Source organism: Eschrichtius robustus, chromosome 12 (genome assembly GCF_028021215.1).
Source record: "Eschrichtius robustus isolate mEscRob2 chromosome 12, mEscRob2.pri, whole genome shotgun sequence".
NCBI classification, from domain to species: domain Eukaryota; kingdom Metazoa; phylum Chordata; class Mammalia; order Artiodactyla; family Eschrichtiidae; genus Eschrichtius; species Eschrichtius robustus.
The window spans coordinates 22,702,398-22,728,007 of NC_090835.1; the positions used below are offsets into that span (position 1 = coordinate 22,702,398).

General features: G+C 41.2%; 2 protein-coding genes across 7 annotated transcripts in view; one reads left to right on the forward strand and one right to left on the reverse strand.

Annotated features, from left to right (window-relative positions):
• TAFA1 (TAFA chemokine like family member 1) overlaps nt 1-21,542 on the reverse strand; it is a 773,964-nt gene extending 752,422 nt beyond the window's left edge. The window contains exons 1-2 of one of the 2 annotated variants that reach the window (XM_068558949.1): nt 21,306-21,542; nt 19,204-19,358 (exon numbers count right to left, since the gene is read on the reverse strand). The gene's annotated coding sequence lies outside the window, so the exon portion shown is untranslated. Of the gene's footprint in view, nt 1-19,203; nt 19,359-21,172 lie in introns of both variants that reach the window. The other variant, XM_068558948.1, reaches the window with a different exon arrangement.
• A 138-nt stretch (nt 21,543-21,680) lies between these two features.
• SUCLG2 (succinate-CoA ligase GDP-forming subunit beta) overlaps nt 21,681-25,610 on the forward strand; it is a 256,473-nt gene continuing 252,543 nt past the window's right edge. For all 5 annotated transcript variants that reach the window (XM_068557527.1, XM_068557528.1, XM_068557530.1 and 2 more), the window contains exon 1: nt 21,681-21,803. In XM_068557527.1, the coding sequence (XP_068413628.1) occupies nt 21,720-21,803 (84 nt within the window). In that variant the 5' untranslated portion in view covers nt 21,681-21,719. The remainder of the gene's footprint in view (nt 21,804-25,610) is intronic.

Here is a 25,610-nt window from a genome sequence, read left to right on the forward strand (position 1 = left end):
AGAAACAGAACAGACAATGAGCACAGAGCAAAACTCTGTGTGAATGGAGAGAAATACAGAGAGGAAAGATAACAGATTTGTATCTCCAAATACTGTCTTAGCCACATATGAAAAGACAATGCAGTTGAGGTGTAGACAGGATGTCCAGAGCCCTGACACTCAGCCTCCCAAGTTGAAAATCCCCAAGTCCGTTGAACGAATGCAAATCTTTACGACATTCTCGCCTGTTCATCATATGACAACCTGCTCCTTTTGTCATCCTCTCTCCCTCTCAGCCTCAACAATCAAACCGTGTAACTTGCTCTTCTCTGTATCTGCTCACTTTGTCCTGAATGATTTAGCTCATTATGTTTCCTCCATCCCTGAATGTCTTTTCTACTGATTTCTGGTCAGAAACTTAATTATCCTTCAATCAGGAGCTCAAACTCTATCTTCCTATGCTTTTACAAAAGGTTCTTGTCACCTTTTCAGGTGTAGCCTCCTCTATCAGCCCATTAGCTATAGGAATTCTTCAAGAATCCTAGACCCTCTCCTTTGATCCCCAACCTCCCCCCTCCAACCCCCCATAATCTCACCCATGATCACAGCTTCAATTATGACTATTTTGCAGATGGCCCACATATGTATATTTCTAGCCCAGTAGTGACCACATATTTACTTGCCTTTTTGACATCTCTTTTTTGAATATTTCAAAGGCATCTCAAGAACAACTTAACAAATGATTTTTCTCTACTAAACCTCAGTTATTTTTTCAGTGAATGATGGTTGCCACCAACCAGCCGTGTTGTTAGCAACCAGAAACCTAGGAGTCATCCAGGATCTTCCCTTCTCTCTTCCTCTCCATATGTAAACCATCAGAAATCCAGTTTTTTTCACAAGAAGGGGATGACCTGACCAAGCCAACTCAAAATGGTCTTTCCAACTACTGCAGTGTAAATTGTTGGCATTTGGGTTTCCTTCTTCAGTATTTTGGAAAGCATCATTCATCAACTCTGGGGCATAGATAATGTGAATCTCAGAATTGGTCAGGCTGAGAAGGGAACCACGTGAGCCAATGATACAACTTCCAGTTGGAGTCCAAGTCCGAAGGCAGGTAAAGACTGATGTCCCGGGAGCTTGAAGACAGTCGGTCAGAGAGAGACAATTCTTTCTCACCTAGCCTTTTATTCTACTCAGGCCTTCAGTGAATTGCATGAGGCCCACTCACACTGGGGAGGGCAACTTGCTTTACTCAGTCTATGGATTCAAAGGTTAATCTCATCTAAAAATACCATCACAGACACACCAAGAAATAATGTTTAACCAAATTCTGAAGACCCTAGTCGGAAGACCAACTTGACTTGGCCCAGTCAAGTTGACAAATAAAATTAACCATCACAAGAGCTAAACTTAGCCATTTTTCCTCTTACCTGGCCTTTCTAATTCACTGGCTTCATGCCTCACCAAGTCTAGGTCCGCTAAAAGAGCACACATCCCTTCTTTTCCTAATCAGAACAAGGTCTGCCTCTTCCTGGAAGCAAAATGTTGTGTTTTGACCATTAACCTTTCTCCAAAGGAGAAAAGAAAGTGATTAAAAATGCAGCATTTCTAAAAGTTAATTTTATGGAATACCAGTCCCATAAGATATGCTGGGAAAAAAGAAAGGATTTCTTGACAGTTAAGTGCTATATCCCTGTGTTAGTTTTCTATGCTACATAACATATTACCATAAACTTAGCAGCTTAAAACAATAGCCATTTATTATCTCCCAGTTTCCTTGGGTCAGGAGTCCAAGCTTGTCCTAGCTGGGTCGTCTGCTCAGATTCTCAGGGGGTTTCATCACGGTGTTGGCTGGGCTGTGTTCTTTTCTGGAGCTCAGGTTCTCTTCCAAGCTCAGATGGTTTTTGGCAGAATTCAGTTCCTTGTGGAGATTGGATCGAAGCCCTTAGCAACTAGAGACAGCCCCTCTCCACAGGCAATCACACCTGGCTGCCTGTTTTTCAAGGTCAGCAGGATGACCTCAGTCCATCTTTTAAGGGCTCTCGCCTGATTAAGTCAGGTTCTTCCAGGATCATCCCATTTTTTATTGACTCAAAGTCAACTGTTTTGGGACCCTTCACATTTGCCATGTAAGTAGCCTAATCACAGGCATGATATCCCATCAATTTCACCAATATCGTCCTCACTCAAGGGGACAAGATTATGTTGGACTCATACACCCAGGGGTTGGAATCTTTGGGACTATCTTAGAATTCTTCCTGCCACAACCCAGATTCAGTTTGTGAATTAGCATGTTATGGCCTCTGAAAAATCCTAGAGGAAAGAAATCTGGTTGACTTTTTTCCACCTATTGTTCTCCAAATTCATTTGGCCTCTATGAAAACCTTATTTTCATATAACATCCATCATCGTCCTTGAAATTAGTGTTCTGTTTCATCTGTGTTTTGGGATACACTGGAACAGAAAAAAACCTGGACCACCAAGTTAGTTCAGGATTCATATTCCCATCCCATCACTTCCCAGTGACTCCAGCTTCGGCACGTTCCCTAACCTCGCAGGGACTTGGTAAAATGGCTGCGGAAGAGCAGTACGGGCTTCTCAAGGCTGTTACAACAATGGAACGAAAAGTAAATAACACCATGGGACATGCCTAGCACAAGTTAGAGATCCAATAAGATAAAAAAATCCTGTTGACCCCTCCCTCTCCTTTTTCATATGAAATTTTATTAACAATTACGAAAATGATACCCTATTGATGTTACAGTGTATATGATTTCAGATCTCAAACTTGAAGCTTTGTAACATCCTTAAGCTAAAAAATCTAAAATTATAATTTAAGAGGAAGAATATTTCTTTGTTCTGCCCATGATAGTTAATTTATGTTTTAAACAGTCTTTCATCAATACCATCAGATTATAATAAATCCAAAAAATGAATTATTAGCACTTGTAGGTAGTTTCTGCATTCTTTTTAACTACCAAAATAACAAAAACATGAAAAATTTGGTGTTATTGTTAAAGTTGAATAGGTTAAAGTTGATGGAGATGTCACAAAAAAGTTAACTACCACTCTTTTCATCAAGCAAAGTAATATGGAACTCTTTCAACCATATAACGTGAGTATGAACTACTTAATGCCTTTGGAACAAGTGCCAAGTTTTAGAGACAAAATATTTGACATTTAGGCTAACTTGCAGGGCAGGGTCTGTATGGAAAGACTAAATAGGACTAATTATAAAGGTATAAAATGACAGAACTTGTGGGTAAAATTTAAACACTGTAATAATTGTGTGACCCTCAGCCAAGTATTTATCCTTTCTAAGCCTCAGTTTGCTTACCTAAAAAATGTATATTATTTTTGTATATGTATATATACATATGTATATATACATATGATACATATATACATATATACAATGTATATCTGTATCATAGGCATGTTGTAAAGATAAAATAAATAAAAACTTAGTGTAGTGTGTGTCACTTCAGGGCAAAGTTAATTATTTTATACACTTAAGCTAACATTTGATCTCAACTCTTGTGTTGTGCTTTTAAATCCTTGAATGAAAAGGTGGTGCTGAATTCCGAAAAACTTAGAAAACTTTAGATCAAAGTTCATGTTGGACCTCTTATTAAAAAGAAAAGAGGGCTTCCCTGGTGGTGCAGTGGTTAAGAACCTGCCTGCCAATGCAGGGGACACAGGTTTGACCCCTGGTCCAGGAAGATCCCACATGACGCAGAGCAACTAAGCCCGTGTGCCGCAACTACCGGGCCCGCATGCCATAACCACTGAAGCCCGTGCACCTAGAGCCCGTGCTCCACAACAAGAGAAGCCACCACAATGAGAAGCCCGCGCACCGCAACGAAGAGTAGCCCTCGCTTGCCACAACTAGAGAAAGCCCGCGTGCAGCAACAAAGACCCAACGCAGCCAAAAATAAATAAATAAATAAATAAATAAATTTTTTTTAAAACAAAGAAAAAAAAAACAGCATGCTTATATTATTCAATGTCATTAGCCATTAACAGAGCAGAGAAAAGTGCAGAGAATATATTACTCGTAAACAAAATTCTTTCTAAATGGAATCCTTTGCTATGTATCCCATGAGGTATCTGTATGTCTTTAGGGACACAAAACAATTTATTGAAACTTCTGTGCAAATTGAAACTCATATTTGGAGCAATGCATTAAGAATCTACAGATCATTTATTCATGTTCTTCGCTGAAGGAATTGCAGACATCACTTTTATTATACAAATTCTCCTTCGGTGATTAAAATTCCTTCTCTCTGGCATATGGATGGAAAAGAAACAAAAGCAAGTGAGTAAGAAATGTAACTTGCTCTGATATTCATAGATAAATTGCATATGTTCAAGAAGAAGGAAAGTAGTGTGCGTGCGTGCGCACGTGTGTGTGTTTCATATTAAAAAATAAAATATATTGGGAACCCCTTGAATTTTCTTCCTCAGTAATGAGTGGCAAGAATGAAAATGTTCACTTATAGCAATTTCACTGGCACACCATCAGTTATGCCAGAGTGGATGGTTGAAAGAAACGTGAATAGGGTATCATTTTGATATTACTTCTGCAAACACAGCTAGGAGAGCTAATGCTCATTTTAAACTGCATGTCAAGGCTTCAAAAGAGTTACAACAAATAAAGAAAAAGAATCCATGCAATTTAACTAGTTTTTCCTGGAGCTATCCTTTCTTGGGTACTATCAAACATATAAGAAAAAGATGTCGGCATTTCCCAGGGCCACTAGGTGAGCTTGTATTAATTGTGCACACCACAACACCAAGGGGCCTGGAATGAGAGTTTTGATAGAGTATAAAACATAGAATTGGGAGTCACTCAGAATTGGCGGGAACCCAATTCACCACTTAATGTGTGAAGTTGGACGTTTCTTAACTTTTCAAAGACTCAATTTCTTCATTAGTCAAATGGGAATAAAAAATACCTACCTCTTACATTAATTATGGGAATTGAATAGGTTAATGTATTGGAAACACTTAACCCAATATGTTGTAGATGTGTAGCAGTGGTTGCTATTTGTTTGGTTGCTATAATACCTGTCTTTGCTTGGCTTTTCCAAAAGAAAGCAAAGGTAGAAGAGTTGGGAATGGAGACAGAGAAGGGAAGAAAGACATTAATAGGTGATTTATTGAGCAAGTGACTAGTCGGGGTAACTGGGGCTCAGTTCCTCTGGGGAACTCTAAGAGACAAAGCAGAACAGCTTCAGTATTATCCCCACCCAAGAGGTGAGAAAGCTGAGGTATTTATCCAGCAACTCTCTGTTATTGGTTGAGGACTGTTCCTGGGGACACTAACCTTCCTGCACTTCTGTCCTGTCCTGCGTGCTGGACCAGTCTGCCCCAAAAGCAGAGAAATGACCACAGGCAGAAAGAATCAAAGGGATTTCAGTAAGTGGCCTTTCAAGTATAGAAGTGAGCACATAGGGGATATGGGTAGAGCTCCAGCAGGATCTGCTTCATTCTCCTTAACCCAGACTTTATTAATCTCCTTAAGTCCTTTATGATGATCCTACTTTATGATGTTATTATAATATAGGTAAAATCTTTCAAACTATACTCTTAGGCATCTTCTCATCTGAAGACTGTAGTCTGGCAAGATTATAGAGTGTATATACCCTCCAGTTGAATGGACTTAGAACTTTGAGCTTGGACATCCAGATTTTATATAGGGTTGGTTTGGTAGATGCTCTCAGAATTTACAGTTGAACTGGAGAGATTGGACATACACAAGTAAAAAATGGAAATTTAAGGTACCAAAGTAAGTGCACTGGAATTTTCTAAGAAGTGAGATGTGAGGTTTTGTCTTTGGGAAAACTGCTGAAATTCCTAATGCTTTTATCTAGTATCATTTCCCATTTCACTCTGAAACTTTGAGGGATCTAAATAGGGCACACACTTAGCGCTGACTTCTTAAACTATCAACTGCATAGCTCAGTAGTGAAATGATAAATGATTTGGTGCAGCAGAGTAAAAATGGCCAAAGATTGGACACTTGCTAGGAAACATCCTATTGCATTATTCTGTTTCGTTATTTTTAAGAGGAAAGAGAGTAGGAAATGGGTTATTTCCCAACTGTGGCATAAAGCAAGCATCAAAGCTGGAGGCAAGACTTCTAAGGAAGAGTTTAAAATTGGAAAACACCTTTTGAATATGTAAATGTTGCTAATTAGAGTGACTAACAATCAATTACTGAGTGCCAACTTGTGTTCTTAGAAAGATGGGGAGGATGAAAACAGCACAGACTTTGCTGAGGGAAAAACCTGAGATCTAAGCTCCACTACTTATGAGCTAAGAGATCAGGTAACTTAGCTCATCTCTCTGAGCCTAAACACCTCTGTTGTAAAAAGAGCATAGTAAGACCTGCCCCACAGTATGGTGAAAAGAATATGACATATAAATATAATATGATACATAAAAATGCTAGAGTCCATCAACAGGTGAATAGATAAACAAACTGTGGTACATCTTTACAATAGAGAGTTACCCAGCAATAAAAACGAATGAACTATTGATGCACAAAACAACATGGATTAATCTCAAACTAATCATGTCAAACCAAAAAGCAAAGAGTATATATTGAAGGATTCCGTTTATATAAAATTCTAGAAAATACAAAATAATCTATAGTGACAGAAAGCACATGAGCAATTGCTTGAGGATGGAGGAACCAGGAAAGGTAGGGAGTGATAGGTTAGAAAGAGGAACTTCTGTAGTGATGGAGATGTTTATCATCTTGATTGCTGTGATGGTTTCATGGGTGTATACATATGTCCAAGTTTATCAAAGTTATAATCTAAATATGTGCCCTTTATTGTGTGATAATTATACTTCAATGAAGCTGTTAACAAAAACAGTGTTAGTGACATAGTAGATTCTCAGTAAATGTAATTTTCCTTCTCTAAATGTGTGTTTACCTGACCTTGACTCAACCTTCTTGGGGTCAAATTTGGTGAGTACAAATCAAGTGAAGCCAGATAGAACTGACATTCATTATTCTGTCTGCCCCTTTCTTGTTCCTGTAACAGGATCTTCCCTTTTTTAGTAAATTATTCTTCTTTGGCTCAAAAATGTGGTTCTGGTTGGGGTTACCAATCATAGAGAACCAGTACTTTGGCCACTCAGGGATAAGCATGTGCAGCAAACACCAGTGCTGTGTGCCCAGCCCCCAACTTCCCTGACCTATGCTGCAAAAGGCTGGTACCTGCAACCTTCCACAGAGGTTTGCACTTGGGCTACTAGAGTTGCCTCACCTCCGGAGAGCCAGAGCTGGAAGTGCCTAGGAGATTACATCCTCTCAGGGCAACCTGTAGCCAACGACTGGGGCACAGGTGCAAAGCCCAGCTCCCCTGCTTCTACATAGGGCCAAACTCTGATGTGCAATTTATGTTCTGGAGCTCCCTGCGGGATCAGAGGGAGGCTGGCACTTCGTCTGATATTGCAGCTTTGACAGACTCTTTCCCTTCCCTTACCCTGTTACCCTCATTTGCCTACCATTTTCTACTGGGAGAACTTCCTTAATAAAACCACTTGTACTTGAATACAATCTAAAACATCATGGCAGCCCTTTTTCACCACAGAGATGTGTCCAGGAATGGAACTGGGACCCCAGATGGCCTCATCAGAATCTTTTAGATATTTTTAGAACTTGAGCTAGAGGATGAGGGCTCTCTTTCTTCTATAATCAAGAGTCAGTAAGGATGTGATGTGGAAGTTTCTAGTACCCACTTCTTCATCTTGTGAAAAATGATTTTAAAAGAAGAAAGCCAAACTGAGAGAAACTCAGACCAGAGATGATGATGATGATGATGATGATGATGATGATGATGATGATGGTGATGGCTATGGGGGGAAGAGGGAAGAGAGAGAGCCTCCTCATGATGTTTAGGTCCAAATAGTTATATTTCAGAACAGACACTCTTCTGTAGTGTTTTATGTTTGCCAATAAATACCCTGAGTTTGGTTTAAGTTTTTGTCACTTGCAATAGAAGTCTTGATCAAAATTCCTGGTAAGCATTGGGACTTCCCTGGTGCCGCAGTGGTTAAGAATCCGCCTGCCAATGCAGGGGACACGGGTTCGATCCCTGCTCTGGGAAGATCCCACATGCCGCGGAGCAACTAAGCCCGTGTACCACAACTACTGAGCCTGCAGTCTAGAGCCTGCGAGCCACAACTACTGAGCCCACGTGCCACACCTACTGAGCCCACGTGCTGCAACTACTGAAGCCTGTGTGCTCTAGGGCCCATGTGCCGCAACTACTGAACCCGCGTGCTGCAACTACTGAAGCCCATGCTCTGCAACAAGAGAAGCCATCACAATGTGAAGCCCGCTCACCACAACGAAGAGTAGCCGCCGCTCACCACAACTAGAGAAAGCCCATGCGCAGCAACGAAGACCCAATGCAGCCAAATAAATAAATATTAAAAAAAAAATCCTGGTAAGCAATGGAACTAGGACTTTCTGCCCTTGCCAGGTGAAATGCACAGATTAGAACAAATTGGATCAAACAGGTGAATTGCTCTTATCCAGTTAGGCCATAGGCAACAGCCAATATTCAATGTTCAAAATTTTGCCTTTCAGAATTAGAGCTCAAGTAGTTTTCACTTTTTTTTCCTGGCAAAGAAATACAACTTGTATTTTGAGGTATAATCAAATACTTTTACAATATTTTTTATACTATATGTCAGTTGTTTTTAATAATATGAGCTGATTTTCTTTAGAATACTAAACTCTCCCTTTGCACAGACTGATGCTATGAAATCACTTAGGGAGACTATGGAGGTTAATCTTAGATTTCTTCCATTAAAAATTATACGTTTCCCTGAGACACAGAATGATAACATAAAAACCCATTTTATCGTAGAAAGAAATGATCCTAATGGCATAGACTAACAGTGATAGTATAAAAATGACTTTCTGGGAAAGTTTAGCTAACAAATGCTCTGAACCTTTACTAAATCAAGTGGACAGCAGGACCATTAACTGCTTGGAGAACTTTCAAATTGAAATTCGCTATTTCGTGCAGAATCTTGGAATAGTACTTCCTTGGCTTGGCTAAAATCAGACTAATGACATGAGAATTATTATTTTAATTCATTTAATGTTTGTTTGATGACTTAGAACTTTTTTGCTTCCTTCCTGCTATGGAATTTAATGAAATTAATCTATGAAAGGATTAGATATATAAAATGCACAACATTTTGTGCAATAATTTCTGTTGTTCTCAGAGTTGGATATTTGGATATTTGGTGGGGGAGGAGATACATCTGGGATTACGAAAGTCCATAAAAAGGGGAATGACAATATTAAGTATTACATTTCTGCTCTAAGAACAAGTATTTATACCAGTGGTATAAATATTTATACTAGGGGAGGTTTTGCTCCTTCTCGCCCTCCACCAACACCCTGCCCATTTCAGGGGCATTTGGCAATATATGGAAACAGTTTTGACTGTCACTACTCAGGGCATTTGCTACTGGCATCTAGCGAATAGAGGCTAAGCATGCTAATAAATATCCTACAATGCACAGGACAGCCTCTACAACAAAGAATTATCCAGTCTAAAATGTCAACAGTATTGAGGTTGAGAAACCCTAACTTGTACTCTTGCTACCAAACATTCCCTTTCTTTCAACACTTCTGAGCCGTACAACACAGTGGTTAAGTGGTTAATTTGCAGAAGATGTATATTCATTGTACAACTTCTGGATCAGACTCTGGATTCAAGTCAGCCCTGCCACCTCCTAGCCATACGACCTCAGGCAGATCACTGCCTCTTTCTATGTCTTTTTTCTAATCTGTAAGAGAGGAATAGCATTTATCTCATAAGGCTATCTTGAGAACTGAGTCAGGTGGACACTCTCAGTAAATGTGCTTAACACAGTGACTGCACATAATACAGACCCAACTCAAATTAGCTATTGCTGTGTTTATTACTATGAGAAGAACCTGGGTACAGGTATGGGTGATGAAGCAAGATATTTTATTTGGTCTGTTTTGATGAAGCCATTTTGATACTAGGGATATTCTGATATAGCCTAAAACATAAAACACTAGAATTTCATTTTAAAAATTACTGCATAACTTCTACCACAGACATCCTTAGTCCAGTCTTAAATCCTACCCCTTCCCTTCTCTTTAAGCCTGAAACCTCTTGTCCATCCCTCATTCTCAAACTACCCCCATCCTACTTTTGGACCTCCATTAACTCTCACCTTCTCCCCCTCTTTCTGCATCCCTAAACCCCACGGGCTTCAGGAAAAAGTTCCAAGCAGTTTATATGCCCATACGGTATAAGGTGTAGGGTAAATTTTGCCAGCAGTCTTGCTTTGTTTGGTCTGCCTTTAAAAACAAATTTAGTTTTTCATTTGTCTGCCTTTAGATAGGACATGTACTTGTTGCCATGGTCCCCACGACTCCTCATTCCCTTGTATGGCGTACTACGTTGTTCACTTAGGTTTTCTTGCTTTGTCTCCTAAAGGAAACCAGATTTGCCACCCATGACAGTAGATGCTGTAGAAGGATGATGCTGTGGGAAGGACTTAGGAATGCTACTGGGAAGAATTGGACGCTTCAGTGGCAGGCTCAGCAAGGTGGAGAAAAGGATGGCATTCTGGACAGGACAAAAGCTATGACTAAGTGCGCCAAGGTAGAATTTATAAGGCCTTTTCTGAGGACAAAGAGTAATATCCAAGTCTGGCTGAACAAACCTTTCATGAAGGAAAGCCACTGGGGAGACAGAAACAGGTATTTAAACCAGTGGCTCAATAACCTTAAGCCCTGGGTGGAAGAATTTAGATTTAACTTATAGTGATGGGAAGTATTAAATGAGTTAAAATAGGACAGAGAGGGGACAAGATGAAAAGGATCTTCTGAGTCCTTTAAAAATACATTTAATATTTTTTTTACTATCAATATGTGTTAATTATGATAAATTTAGATAACAATAAAGAAAATAAAAATCACCCCAATTCCTCCTCCTAGATTTCAAATTATTTATGGTTATACACACACATTTTCAATAACAAAAATTAAAGTAACAAAAATTTTAGCTTTTTTGAAAAATTTGATATATCAATATGTTTCCCACATCATTAAACATTTTTCAAAGTACTGTTTCTGATATAATTGCAGAAGTAAGCAAATATCTGTGTTCATTGCAGCGTTATTTGTAATACTAAAACAAGCACTAAATGTGAAAACCACACAACTGTGCATTAGCAGGAGCAACTGATCCCATTAATTCATTCCACAAATATTTACTGAGCACCTACTATATGCCAGGCACTGTTCTAGGCATTGGGAATACAATAGCAAACAAAGCAGACAAAAATATTTGCACTCACTGAGGTAACATTGTAATGAGTTTGTATGCTGGTGCAGGGGTTTGCAAGGTTTTTCTGTAAAGGGCCAGATATTACATATTTTTAGTCATAGGTTCTCTGTTGCAACTATTCAACTTTGCCATTGTAACTGGAAACGAACCATAGACAATACATAAACAAATGGGTGTGAGTGAGTTCCAATAAAACTTTATTTACAAAGACAAGTAGTGGGCCAGATAGATAGATAGATAGATAGATAGATAAATAGGGATAGAGATAGATCCATTGATATATCAAAATAGAAAATGTATATATAGAAAATTTGTTGAAGAAAATTTCTTAAAGAAATGAACTATTAACAGTGGCTACTACCTTCAGAGACTTGAAAAATCTTACAGTGTGCATACACTGCTTCTTTAAATAAATTAAAATTTTATAATATTTTTTTGGCATTGTTCAATATTCTAGTGTGGTTTTTTTATTAACTATTCATCAGCTATGTGGTTTCCAAATTTTCGTTGTCAAATAAATTGCTGCAATTAATATCTTTGAACAAAAATCTTTGACTGCAAATTTAAGTATTTGTTTAGGATAATCCCGAGAAATAAAATTATTTGACTAGAGGAGTTAAACTCTTAGGCTCTGGATATATATTGCCAAATTGTCCTCTAGAAGGATGTAATAATTCACACTTCTACTGACAATATTAAAAAGTATTAATTTCCTCCACAATTGTAACCAAATTGGGCATTTTTATTGGTTTAAAAACATATACAATTTTAAAAGGTAGTATCTTTTATTTTGCATTTCTTCAATGCTATCAGTGAAGCTGGCTCTTTTTCTTGTTTACTGGCCACTTTTACCTTTTCTTTTTTGAGTTTTTTATTCACATCATTTGTTCATCATGGTGTTTTTTATTTTCCTCAGAGCTTCTAGGTACTTGAAATATTTCCATGTGAAATTTTTACGTGTCTCCCTTCATTTTCTCCCTTGTGGCATTACTGGCTTCACTCTTGTGGACACTCTTGCCCTCACTTTGGCGTAAGGTTATTCCTATTTCTTCTTAAACATAAGTTTTGAAAGGAAATTTACAGAGGTTTGTAGCATGAAGAAATCTCTTCAGGCAGGTTCTTTGAGGTAGCTAAGCTCTTCTTAGCCTCCATGGATGGCCATTGTCTCTGAAAGAAATCTGGTAACATTCCTTTTGCCTACACTATCAAGAGTTCTCCATGTTCTTTCAGCCCAAGGTCGTAAGGACCAGCAGCCGATCTAGGTAGAGAGGCTAGGACTCTTTACCTACTGTCTTTATAGAAGCCAGGGCATCTCTTCAGAAGCTGATCTGCCTTTTTGACTTGGCTTTCAGTTGATTCACTTCTATCATAATTACATGTTTCCTCTTTCCAGAGCTCAACAGAGCTTGATATCAGAGGAGGAGAAATCACTATTTGCATCACTTCTATTTCTTCTTTAAAACTATATTTTATTTTTTTAATCAGGTTCTCCCTGATTCTCTGCTCTTGTTGCGGCTAATCTTTTTAAATATATCAAATAAAAAACAACCAAACGAACGCTTTCTGGAATGCCTGAGTCTCTTCCTGTCTCCACTGAGAAAGTCCAGGATCAGCTATTTTATGACTACATTATGGGGCCTAGACTGCAGGGATACTTAGAGCATCCATGCCGAGCTAGAAATGATACAGAATAGGATAAAATCCAGTAATTGAGTTGGTCATGAAAACAGGCAAGAGTACAGTTTAGAACTGTAGTTTGGAAACTTTTTTCTTTCTCTCTAAGTAGCAGAACCTTTCTTACCAACACAATCTCGAGTGCCCTTCCTCCCAACCCAGATAAAATACTGATATGAACTAATCTGGTCAGTTTAAAGGGAGAGCCAATATAGTTTTACTTGGGCCCACATCTCCTTGACTTCCCTGGAAGTCACCGGCAGCTTTGCAAGACAATCACTGCTTCAGAGAGCTGCGTCTCTCTGCTCTAAGGCTTTGTCTAACCACAGGGGCGTAACTGTTCCGAGGAGAGGGAAGCTGGAAGTGCCCCCAGGAGCAGCTCTCAACCAATGAGGCATGGGAGTTGGTGGAAAAACATGACCACTTCCTCATCCCTCAATGGGACCATTTTGAGGTATGTTCCATAACATTCTATCAGAGTGCTCTCTGAAACTAAACCCCATCTTCCCTGTCTCACTTCCCCATTCCTTTTCCTGATGCCTAGGATCACCTCCTAAATAAGCTATTTGTACCTAAATTAGGAACCCAATTCATATAACTTGTACCTAATAGGAATGCAATTAAGAAAATAGTGAGATGATACAAAGTCTGCACATCAGTTGGATAGCATAGACCTCTACTGGTAAATATGGCAGTCACTAGCTATGTGCAGCTATTCAAAATTAAATTAATTAAAATTAAAAATGTATTTTCTTAGTTTCACCAGCCACATTTCAAGTACTCAACAGCCATACATGGCTGATGGCTATGGTATCAGACAGCACAGTTATAGAACTTTTCCATCATTGCAAAAAGATCCATTAGATAGTGCTCGTGTAGATTCAATCCCAGATTGACTGAGATTGGCTTCTTCCTAGTCATTACCTCAGGCAACTTACTCTCTGCTGTGAGACTCAGTTTGCACAACTGTAAAATACGGCTGTGGTGGGGATTAAGTAAGATAATTTCTGTAAAGCTTTGAGAAAGCACACACATGTTCAATAAATGTAGGGGAACGAGAGAGAGAGGTAAGGGAGAGATGGATCTTGAAGGCATCTAAGAACTCTGAGGAACAGTGAACAAAACCACTAGTGTAGTGTGTGATCCTGGGCAGGTTATTTCCCTTCATGGGACTCAACTTCCATTCTTGTTAGGGGGTACTGGCAGATTTCTAGACATTAGTGAATCTTTGAATTTTCTTATTAGGGTGATTTTTGCACTGGTTTCATCTTCATTTAGTTATCTGTTTAGCCAATATCAGTTGAGTACTGCCTGTCTTCCAGGCACTGTACTGGGTGCAGGGTCATAAGGGCTAAGAAGACACAGTCCCTGTCACTGCAGATTTTTAAATCCTAAAGAAAGAAGCAGACAAGAAACTAATAGGGTCATTGCCTAATGATAACCACTGAGATGACCCCCAGGCTTGCCTTCAGAGAAGGTTCCTGAAAAGGGTGGTGACTGAAACCCCCTCTAGGGAAGAGAGAGCCTGAGCCCAGTGAACAACAGGGAAGAGTTGTTTCCATCAGAGGGAACAGCATGAAACCTTCCTTTGGTGTCTCATTCCATACTGCTTCTCATGTACTAAGATTTTGGAGGGGTTGGGAAAGGTTAAGAAACATACTACAAGTGGGGTAAGAAATGGAAAAGAAAATGAGAGAGAAAGAGAGGAATTGGATGATTTCTGTTGTTTTCCTCTAGCTGTCTCAAAGTCCCACCTTCTGGGTCAGTGCTTCTCCAGTCACAGACAATGGATCACCTACAATAAAGATGGTGGGGTGGGAGAGGTACTTATAAAAATGCAGATCTCTAGGTCCCAAGACAGACTGAATTAGAACCTTTGGAGAATGCAGCCCCAAAGACATTAAAACAAAACAGAAACCTATTAAAGGAATTCTATTTGTGGTGGCGCAGTGGTTAAGAATCTGCCGGCCAACGCAAGGGACACGGGTTCGAGCCCTGGTCCAGGAGGATCCCACATGCCGCGGAGCAGCTAAGCCCGTGCGCCACAACTACTGAGCCTGCGCTCTAGAGCCTGCAAGCCACAACTACTGAGCCCACGAGCCACAACTACTGAAGCCCACTTGCCTAGAGCCCGTGTTCCACAAACAAGAGAAGCCACTGCAATGAGAAGCCCGCATGCCGCAATGAAGAGTAGGTGCGCAGCAAGGAAGACCCAAAGCAGCCAAAAATAAATAAATAAAATAAATTTTTTAAAAAAAAGGAATTCTATTAAGAACCATTGCTGTGACTGCTTACTTCCTAATGAAGCAGGGGATTTGAAATGGAATGCCTTTAATTTTTATTTTGGTATTTATTTTATTATTTATTTATTTATTTTTTGGCTGTGTTGGGTCTTCATTGCTGTGCACGGGCTTTCTCTAGTTTCGGTGAGCGGGGGCTACTCTTTGCTGTGGTGCGCGGGCTTCTCATTGCAGTGGCTTCTCTTTTTGCGGAGCATGGGCTCTAGGAACCCAGGCTTCAGTAGTTGTGGCACGTGGGTTCAGTAGTTGTGGCTCATGGGCTCTACAGCACAGGCTCAGTAGTTGTGGCACATGGGCTTACTTGCTCCACAGCATGTGGGATCTTCCCAGACCAGGGGTCGAACCTGTGTCCCCTGCATTGGCAGGAGGATTCTTAACCACTGTGCTACCAGGGAAGTCCCTATTTTGGTATTTAAATGAAGGATGTCTTAATAATATTGAAAGTGCTAAATTCCACGGCTTTCGATTGCAGTGGGAAAACAGGTTTCTTTCTAAAGGGAATTTCTTTCCCACAATCTGGTACCAGTTTTCTCTTTCAGTCTATGTTTCTCCACTGTCCTTTGTGTAAATGTTCTTCACTCCACTTTTACCATCTTCTTTATCCATTTCTAAATTTCCCGACCAACAGAATGCCATCGCCTTTGTTTCTATCCTTAACTCTCGTTCTCCACTTTTAGTCTTCCAGCTGACCTTGTCCCTGAATGCTCCTTCTCTTGGTTTCTGATGTTCCTTACTCTTACTTCTTTTTCATCTTGACTTTGACCTGTTACTATGGCTCTACCTTCCCTCCCCCAGATTCTCTCCAGGATATAGTGAGAATTTCTCTTGAGCTCACTGCAGTTTTGTCAGAGGAGACACTTTTAGTTGCAGATCCCTTTTCTTCTGTGCACCTTATAATTTAAATAAGCTGCTGAGAAATGTCATCAGAATTAATCATTTTAATGCATTATTGAAGAGGGAAAAAACAACTGCAGCACAATGGAACTTCTTTCTGTGCCATTGGCAAATAACACAATTGAAGCATTGGTTAAAATGGCTGTCACAAACAGCAACAGAGATATTACCAGTGTACATAATGAAAGCCCTAAGTTTCTTTGCCTGTAAATTCAAGAAATCTGTTAACCATTAAAGAAGAAATAACTAAACAAAATACACAAATGCCCTTTGTTTCATCATCTTAATAGTGATTTTCATTACTGACAGGGAGTGGCATGAACACAAATATGTTATCCATGAAAATTAGGATTGTTTTGTAAAAAATTCTATTCATTTCTACTGGTTACAATGAGTCCGTATTTGTCAAACAGTTTTTATGCGTAAATGAAAAGGTAATGATAAACAACCACTGGAACTGCTAGATGCATGATCCCTGTGCTAGGTTTCCTGACATGCCTCTTTGGCAAATCTGGGCCCAGGGAGTAATCAGTGTGGATATGAAAATGAGCACATTATTTCACTGTTAACAGGCACTGCCAAAATGAAAGAGAAGGTGTGTGGGCCTACTGATTTTTTTTTTTTTTTTTTTAATTAATTTATTTATTTATGGCTGTGCTGGGTCTTCGTTTCTGTGCGAGGGCCTTCTCTAGTTGGGGCAACTGGGGGCCACTCTTCATCGCGGTGCGCGGGCCTCTCATTATCGCGGCCTCTCCCGTTGCGGAGCACAGGCTCCAGACGCGCAGGCTCAGTAATTGTGGCTCATGGGCCTAGTTGCTCCGCGGCATGTGGGATCTTCCCAGACCAGGGCTCGAACCCGTGTCCCCCGCATTGGCAGGCAGACTCTCAACCACTGCGCCACCAGGGAAGCCCCCTACTGATGTTTTTATTTTCTTTCCTGGAACAATTAACTCAGTAAGAAGTAGTGTAGGCAGGTTGTTCTAAATCCAAAGCTTGATCAAGGAGTTTTGGAACTTAATATTTCCAGTGTATGCAAAGTTCATGAGAAGTGCTACATTGTTAACTCCTAGTTCAAATAAGATGCTGTCATACTTGGCCTTCATTTTACTAATGGGGAAACAGGTTCACTGATGTAAATGGTAAAGAAACAAACATGAAAAAGGATTTCTTAGTCAAGCAAAGAAAGCCTAGTGGCTAACAGCCGCTGGGATCTCCAGTGCTTTACAATGTACTTGTAATGGGGAAGAACACTTTGTATTCTATTACAAGTTAATCACTAAACGGATGTTGCCTATAAGCTTAAATTATACATAATGGCCCATCTCTGGGAACCCTGCCTCCCAGGTAATGAGCATTAAGCTAAAATACCTGTGTTTAGCTCACAGGAAACATGCTGACCAGGCCCACCCCTGAATGACTGCAGGGAGGAAGAAATTAACACATCCCCTCCCAGAGGCTGACAGGAACCAGGAAATGTTTGACTTTACTCCCTCCCCTTTCAGTATAAAAAAAGCCTGAATTCTAACTCAGGCAAGATGGGTTCTTTGGGGCACAAGTCCACCATCTTCTCAGTTTGCTGGCTTTCCGAATAAAGTCACTATTCCTTGCTCTAGCAACTTGTCTCTCGATTTATTGGCCTGTTGTGTGGCAAGTAGTACAAGCTTGGACTCAGTAACACACTGGCAAAATACATACTATTATAATCCCCCTTTCACAGATAAAGGATTGAGGCTGTGAAATAACTGGCCCAAGCTCAGAGTTATTAAATCACAGAGTCAAGACCTGAACTCAGTTTGTCTGATATCTACCTCTGTGCTTCAATCTGACCCCAGACAGTACAGAATGCGTTTGGTAGTGGTATTGCCTATGGCCACAGTTACTACTCAAGCAGTTCACAATTGCAATATTGATAAAGAAAAAGCATAGAATCACTGTTTATTCACCCTTAGCCAATGCTTCTACATGTCGGGGCTGACCTAGACCCCTGGTAGAAGATAGGTCTTGTACCCATGTGTCAAGACTCTCTGAGAGCAGCATTTAGTCATCACCTCCATCTACGAATCATAGGATTTTCATTCTACATTTAGGAACCCAATGGAAGAAGGCAGAGTAACTTGTCTCTTGATTCACTGGGAAACTTCTTGAGAGTTTACCGCTATGGTTTGGTTTGTCTGCTTTTTTTTATTTTTTATTTTTTTTAGTTCTCAAACTAAAGAACTCCTTGAGAAGATTATTTAAAATGCAGATATCGGACTCCATCCTAAGTGATTCTGATTCAGTAGGTCTAGAGTGGAGCCCAGGAATCAGTATATGTGAAGTTCTAAAAATGTAAAGGTTCCCTGACCCCTATCCTCCACCCTCTTCCTGGAGACAACCACTTTACATCCTTTTAATACTTTCATCTGGCACATACACGTCTCTACTGTTCTCCAGTGCTATCAAGATAAGTTACAAAGTGTCAGGGGCCTTATGACCCATATCTCAGATTGGCTCTGGTGTTTCACATTAGATATCAAATATTTATTAAGAATATATCAGAGGGGGGCTTCCCTGGTGGTGCAGTGGTTGAGAATCTGCCTGCCAGTGCAGGGGACATGGGTTCAAGTCCTGGCCCAGGAATATCCCACATGCCGCAGAGCAACTAAGCCTGTGTGACACAACTGCTGAGCCTGTGCTCTAGAGCCCGCAAGCCACAACTACTGAGCCCACGTGCCACAACTACTGAAGCCTGCGCACCTAGAGCCCGTGCTCCGCAACAAGAGAAGCCACCGCAATGAGAAGCCTGCGCACCACAACAAAGAGTAGCCCCCGCTCGCCGCAACTAGAGAAAGCCTGCGCACAGCACCAAAGACCCAACACAGCCAAAAATAAAATTAATTAATTAATTAATTAAAAAAAAAAAAAGAGTATATCAGAGGAAGAAACACAACATTTACTAAGACCCTGCTATGTGCAAGGTCTTTACATACAACATCTCACTGAATACTTACTATCACTGTATGACCTAGGTAGTTCCTCAGGTCACAGATTCACAGAAGGCAGAGGTGAGATTTGAATCCAATCCAGTTTCACTGAAAACCCAGTGCTTATCTCAGCAAAGCACAGTGCAGAACTCTTTGGTGGATCCTTGACCTCAAAGAGCTTCCTATTTGGAAAAAAAGGGTAGAAAAGAGCGAGAAGTCTTAGGAGGAACTCAATAAGTGTGAGTCATCCTACGTGTGTTTATTCCACACTTTCTCTAATCCTGGCCCAGTGCTAAGCACTGGAGATACCATACGAAGGTCCTTCTGCACCATCTCCCCCAACCTCTTGGCTGCAGAGATGGCAGAATTAGAGAATGTGGATGAAGACACTGAGGAATTGCTGATGCAGGACTTGGGCCCCAAAGCTGAGGACTAGGCAGTCTTCCAATTGAAACAGGAAAACTCATATGATGCTATCCAGCCCAGAAATTCACTAGTAGATAATGAACCAATCAAAGATTGCCACATGTACATGAATGGTAATCAGAAAGACTCTGCCCACTCCACTTCCAAAACTCCTGCCCTAATAGAAAAAAATCCCGTCCTAACAGAACACTCATCAAAGACTGTCTAAGGAGGCTGTCCTTTTTCTTTACGAAATGCACTCTTCTTTTCAAACCCTTTCAGGTCTCTGCTGGAAGGAAAGTGATAGTAGCCAACTCCCTTGCCATAGTACTGTCTGAATAAACCACCTTTGATTAATTCTACAGGAGGTCTGCTTCCTTCTGACAACATGTTCAAAACTCTCACCAAGCTTAAACATTCTGTCTGTAAACATTAAAATGAGTCTTTGCTCCATCCTGGCTAGATGGCAGACCCAGTACACATAATGATAGATGAGGTGGGAACTCAGATCCCCTCAGGTCAAGAGGAGGGTGTGGTCAGATTTCAGCTTTGGGGTCTGGTCCCAGGCTGTGACCCTGGGCAAGTTACATAGTGTTTCAGTAGTACAGTTCCCCCTCTGGTAAAATGGGAATAACATCATCACCCCTTACAGGGTTCCTGTGAGGATTAAATGACCCATATTCAGAGGCAGCTGAGTACACGTAAAAGGAATGAGCATAGGCTTGGCACTGAATAAAAAGGGACGCATGAGTCCATATTGATACAAGTGAATACAAGGATAAATAAAGAAACGTGGGAGACGGTAAAGCTCTTCTCAGAGTAGAATGTGAACTAAAAAATGTAGAAAGGAATGGAATTAGACAATCATGATTTTGCAACCATTACAGTAATAACTGATTCAAGAAAAAATCAACAATGGATGCTAAATCTAGCCAGTAAACTTGTGATTAAGAATGGGCTATAAAGCTATGTATCTATATCTATGAAAACTGGGGAATGAGGAAAAATATAAATAAGTGGTAAATCTGGGTAAAGGATACTTGGGAGTTTGGGGGTAATGTTCTTGCAACTTCTCTGTAGATTTGTTTTGTCAAAATAAAAATAAAAAAAATTAAAAGCAGAAAAAGTAAAAAGGGAAGTAAAGCAGAAACAGTTTCCTAGTTCTGTTACATTGTACATTTTCTCATGATCATAGGCTCAAGAATAGAGTAAGGGTAAAAAAAATTCTAAAATGGTACTTAATAGGGTGGGGAGAAGACAGCATGGGTTTGAACCTCATTTTTAATCCTTATCAGATCTCTGACCTTCAATAAGTTAGGTAACCTCTCTGTGCCTCAGTTTTCTCTTCTTTAAAATGGGGATTTATACATTGGTACCTACTGGAAAGGTTGCTATAAAGACTAAATTAGTTCATAATTTGTAACGTGCCTGGCACATATTAAGCTTATTTGCTATAGTAATTTTATTACATATACAGTGCTTAGAGTCACGTAAACTCCGAATAAACGCTTGCTCTTGTTCTGGTGATTACTGGCTTAAAATGCTTCAATTGCTTTGTCTTAACCTTCGGTAAAAGATAAAAAATTCTTACTCAGGTGTAGAGGGCATCCACCGACCTCATCAGACCCACTTGCCTCTCCGGTACTCCCTCAAGGCTCAGCTCAAATATCGCTTCCCTAGCCGAGCCTCTGGGGCCCAAGGACCAGACCAGAGGCCTCCCTTACTTGGCGTCAGCTCCGTGGGCCGGTCCTCAGAGCACTCACGGCAACGGCCAACGTGCACTGGCCCGTCGCCCCAGCATAGTTTAAGCCCCACGACCGTAGGGCTCGGGATGTGTTTTTGCTCACATGGTGAGCCCGGGTAGCACGGTGAGGAGCCCACGGGGCCTCTGAAGGCTGAAAGTGAACTTGGGGCCGAGGTGGGAGTCGCGACGGGAGACGCAGGACTCGCGCAGATGTCTCCTCAGGGGCGCTGCCACGTCCCGGGGGCAGCAGGCGGGCCCGGGCGGAGGGGGCGGTGCGGGAGGGGCGGCCAGGCCCCGCCCCCTCCCCTCCCCTCTCCTCCCCCTCCCGCCCTCGCCGCTCCCCGCCTGGCTCGCCGCGCCCCGCCTCGCTCCCCGCGCCGGGTTCCTGGTTAAGATGGCGGCCCCTGGTGCAGCGCAGGCCTGGAAACTTCTGAGAGACCTGTCGCTCCGGTCCCAGCTCCTGGCGGCCAGGTCCCAGGTGAGCGGGCCTCTCGGTGGGAGCCTCCAGCAGCCAGTGGTGCCCTCCTGTCCCTGTCTGTCCACCTCCTCCTGGCCCCGGTGCGCGGCCGCTAGGGCGCCGCACCTGTGGAGGGGACGCGCGGTGCTGCGCCCGGGGCGCACGAGAGACCCCAGCATTCCCCCCCCCCCCGCCCCGCTTCAGGTGTCGGGGGTCCTAGGCGGAGCGGGGAATGACAGTCCGGACCACCCCGGAGTGAGAGCCACCCAGCTGTCAGTTGTCGCTGACGTGGGTAACCCCAGCGCTGCGGAGGGCGCCTGGCGCTGTACCAGGCGCTGCAGGCAAGTTAATGAAAAGTCCCTGGGACTGGGTTTTGGAGTCCTGAGGTGTTATTATGTCGACAGAAAAAAAATGCCCGGCCTGAAAGTTGGGAAATACATTTTATTGGAGGCATCATTGAGGGCTGTATCCTGGGGAAGTTTCTGGTTAGCTCTGAGGAACTGTTCCAAAGAGGTAAGGGAGGAGCCAGGATATATGGGAGTTTTGGCTGAAAAAAAACCAAAAAAAAAAACTTGTAGTGGAACATCAAAAGATGAGGGCTAATCACAAAAATCAGATATGTCAAGGTAGTGATTTTAATGCTTTGCTCAATTTGGGAAGGTGTAAGAGTCTGGGCTTACTGAAGTTATTCCTTTGATATGCATCTTAACTCTCTAGGGCCTGTATCCTGTTTTTCTGCATCCTGAATTCCCCTCAGGGTGCACTGTCTCGGGCGGCTGCAGTGACTGCTGACTTGATGGCAAGCAACATTCTTGCTTAGTAAAATGGCAGGCAACATTTTTTTGTCCATAGTTACCTGCTTTGCCAATTCTGTTTCTGAACCATCGCTCTCTCTTGAGCCTATTTGTTAGGCCACATGATGAAGATGCCTAGAAACCCAACCCAGCCTTGCTGGTTTAGTAACTCACCTCCTGGAGTGAGCTCTCTGCCGGCTGCCTGCTTTTGCAGACTTGGGGTGGTTAGTGGTGCTTGAGTTGGTGAAATGAGGGGGTCAAGGAGAAAGATGGGAAACGCTCTCCTTCAATTCAGTGAACAATCAGTCAGCCCCAGCACTAAAACACATCAGAGCATTGGCCCTGTCCTGTTTCTCCTTATTTCAAGAGAATAAAAACCTAGGAGGGCCAATGGTGGATGCTGAATAGCTATTAGAACTTGGCTTCCTGTAGATTTGATCAATACCTTTTGCAGGTGGCAAGAGTCACAGTAGTCAAAAGGTCTTTGGGGAGTTATGAGTTGGTGATGTCTCATGGACAAATGACTCAACCACTCGACTTCTTATTCTCCGTTATAATATCGCTCTTTTAAAGAAAGGATGATGTGGGGCTCATCCACAGCAGAGCATTGTCCTCGTCCGTTTTCCCATCTTTAATCGATGAGAGACAAATGATCACTCCTGCAGTTTTAACTAGGATATGCGTAGTATGTTTTTTTTAAAAATTGAAAGATAGCTACCAATGATTTTTTGAGTTACTCTAAGCTTTGGTTAATTATGACATCTGAAAGGGTTTTTTTTTTTTTTTTTTCCTTCTTTCATTTCCTGACTTCTCATTTGTCTGTTTTTGTTAATGTAAATTTAAAAGGTGCTAATAACTTATTACTGTAATATCTTTAATAGGCACTTGACAGTATGGTGGGATAGCAAAAGGAATGGTGGTTTTGTCTAATTAAAATCACTAATAACTGTTGTAATAGAGTAAGGAGAATACCTCCAGGTGATCAAGTTCTATTCATTATTTAAGTGTTAGAAAAAACAAGAACTGTGGTGCTAACTATGAGAGTAGACTTGAATTGATGAGAAACACGGGGCCTAAGGCAGTGAAAACTCAAGCAAAGGAAATAATTGTGCAGAGAAATCCAACTGTTTAGCTGAGGTATGATAGGGCTTCTTGCCTTACCAAGAAATGGGAGTCTGAACACAACACTGTAGAGAATCTGGGTGGGTGATACCCTTGGTTTGGCAAGAAGACTGGGTAAAAGGATCTCCTACCTCACTGCATCTAGTAACTTTGATTTACATACTTGTGGATGGCGTATTGTCCAGTGAACATAAGCTTAGGAAATGAGTGGTTTTTTTTTTTTTTTTTTTTAAGTCAGGAATAATACACAGTGTTCAAGGACTGGAAATGGGCATTTGCAAGCATCAGATCCAACCAGCTTATTTCACAGGTAGAAAAATTGAGCACTAAAGAAGTTCAAGGTTATAAAGAGAGTTTGTGGCAGAGCTGATTACAGATTAAAGGTTTACTTTTCAGGTTCCATTATACCAGGCTGTGGTGTAAATTTCCTCATGAAAATAAGTTATATCAGCATGTAAGTTACTCTGCATAGCATAAAGTTACTATGTAACATCCAAGTCACCAACACTACTGACACATTTTAATTTTTTCTTTATAAACATCTTAGAATTGGCAATAAAAGTAGGTGAGTATTGTTTGTGATTCCTAAGGAACCCTTTTCATATTCTTTAATGCTTCTTTATATCTGCTCTACCTGCCTCTGCATGTATGTTGTGCCTACCTACTCCCTTGCCCACGGCAGACATTACAGTTGAACATGACCCTCTTTTTCTAGGAAACTTAAGAATCCTCACCAAGCGTCTCAGACCTTCTTTGTACCAGACCTTGTGCAAAACTGTTGTGTGTGCAGAGATAAATGACCCAGTTTCTGCTGTGAGAAGTAACTTTAACCACTCTCACAGAGGTGCCAAAGAATGACACTTTACCCCCTCCTCGTTGTTAAATTTAACATTTGACACATATTCCTGATGCTAAATGTCATTGACATTTTTTATTTCTTCTGCTGTTGGCTTCTCTGTTTTGACTTTCGATTGATGTTACATCCTTAAAGGGCCACCCTTTTGCCATTTCTTATTTTACATATATTTCTCTATTCAGCTTATAACTAGAACAAGACTCTTACAGGTACTGATATTTGGGGATAGTAAACAAGGCAGGCAGAGATCTTGGCCACATGATACTCTGTTTTAATGGGGGTGGGGAAGGACTAGACTGTACATGCATAGACAATAATGAAAATGATTTCAGCCAGTGACAAATGCTATGAAGAAAATAAAACAGGGTCTTGGGCTGGAGAATGAATAGCTTAGCCAAGATGGTGGGTCATAGATTAGATGATCCAGGAAAACCAATTCGACATTGCATTGTAACACATGTAATAAAAATATACATATTATAAGTGAACAGCTTGATGAGTTTTCACAAACTGAACACGCCCAGGAGATCAGAGCCGTATCAAGAAATTAATCATTTAGCAGCAACCCAGAGGGCCCCCTGGTGCTCCTTCCCGTCACTACTCCCACCCAGAAAAGAGTAGCCAGTCCCCTGAATTACGCCACCATACACTGGTTTTGTTCCTTTTTGTACTTTATGTAAATGGAATTATACAATGGATTATATGAGTGCATACTCACATAATCAACCTTATGTTTATGAGATCCTGGAGGTGACTTTTTGACATTTGAACTGAGACCTGAGTAATGAAAAGTAGCCAGCCAGGTGACACTTGGGAAGAGAGGGCAGCAAGTGCAAAGGCCCTGAGGTGGGACCTGAACTCAACATATCCAGACAGTTAAAGATGTGGAAAGTGACAGTACTAGTCGTGGTCTGAGAGGTAGGCAGGGGCTGGATCAAGTGGGGACTTGTAGGGTCTGATAAAGAGTTTTTAAAAGCTTAGAGTGCTTTGCCCAAAGTTACTCAGCTAGTAAAAAATAGCTGAATCCCAGTCCGGCTGCCAGAGACCAGGCATGTA